The 1214-nt window shown below is 42.1% G+C and overlaps 1 protein-coding gene across 1 annotated transcript in view; it reads left to right on the forward strand.

Moving 5' to 3' along the window:
• LOC107096030 (DNA-binding protein SATB2-like) overlaps positions 1 to 1214 on the forward strand; it is a gene marked incomplete at its 3' end in the record, with an annotated part of 39491 nt that overhangs the window by 29249 nt on the left and 9028 nt on the right. The window contains exon 4 of the mRNA XM_015392484.1: positions 562 to 688. Within this exon, the coding sequence (XP_015247970.1) occupies positions 562 to 688 (127 nt within the window). The remainder of the gene's footprint in view (positions 1 to 561; positions 689 to 1214) is intronic.

Here is a 1214-nt window from a genome sequence, read left to right on the forward strand (position 1 = left end):
GGTCACAACCAAACTTGCTTGCGAACCTTCCGGAACAACAATCCCGCCTCCTTGATAATCGACCAATCACATTCACTTTATTCACTCGTGTAAAGTTGGCACCACTCTTGAGAATTCGGAAATGCGACGGATGGAACAGCCGCTTCCCTACGACTTTAAAGTAACAGATTATAATTAAAAATGTCTCGAACTTTGCTGGTTGTTGATTTTCCTTATTCTGACCCTGCTGGTTTTTAATTGGTTACCTCTGGTATAAAACCTGGAACTCAAAGCTATTTCTGACATATTGAATTGAAAAAGCTTCCTGGATGGGAAGAGAAATGTCTTCAAACTTGGAAACAAAGTCAAGTAGATTGCTTTTTAATATTTTTGGAATGACTTTGACCTGGATCACTGAGAATCTTCACCATCATACTAAATGTGTGCTTTTCACTGAATGGTATAAAAAATGAATACCAGCATGTTTGCCAACAGCAATCAGGGAAGCGTTCGACCGTGTTGTTTTCTTCCAAAACCGTTTAATTTTTAAAGGATTAGCATCTGTGTTCTGTTTGTGTCCAGGCATCATCAAGGTGGGAAGGTGGAACCCTCTGCCCATCCATTTCCTCACCGACGCTCCTGAAGCCACGGTGGCAGACATGCTGATGGAGGTCTACCACATGGTCACGCTCCACATTCAGCTGCAAAGGTCAGATTTACCTGCTCACTGTTGTTAGATTTAAAAAGCATGTGAGGCAGAGCAGAGACTGTATGCAGGGGAGGAGGTGGAGGTCCGCTGACTGCAGTGGATTTGAAACACACAGGCTCTGATGGAGATCTATGTGTTATCTATCTGCGTCAGAGGGGCGGGGGAGGGTCCATGCTTTGGGAACTCCTGGTTCCAGAGAAGAAATGAAGCAGCATCCTGATGAACAGATAAAAACAGATAAACTCCACATGAGAGGGTTTTTTTCTTCTTTTTCTATTGTTCCACATTCCTGCCAGCCTTGTTTATCTGTGGGACCAAAGCAGGGGCAGGGCTACGCTATGCTCGCAGTCTGACTCATTTAACTAAAGCTAAAATAAAAATACCAAAACTCTATATCAGATGATGCACTGCAAAAATGATATCTAAATAAGTCAGCTTTTCTTAAAATAAGTGGATTTGTTCTTGGATTGAGGAGGTAATTGAGACACTTTGCCAATGGAACAAGACAAGTTAGATTTAAAATAAG

Source organism: Cyprinodon variegatus, unplaced genomic scaffold (assembly GCF_000732505.1).
Source record: "Cyprinodon variegatus isolate N-32 unplaced genomic scaffold, C_variegatus-1.0 Scaffold593, whole genome shotgun sequence".
In the NCBI taxonomy this organism is placed as follows: Eukaryota; Metazoa; Chordata; class Actinopteri; order Cyprinodontiformes; family Cyprinodontidae; genus Cyprinodon; species Cyprinodon variegatus.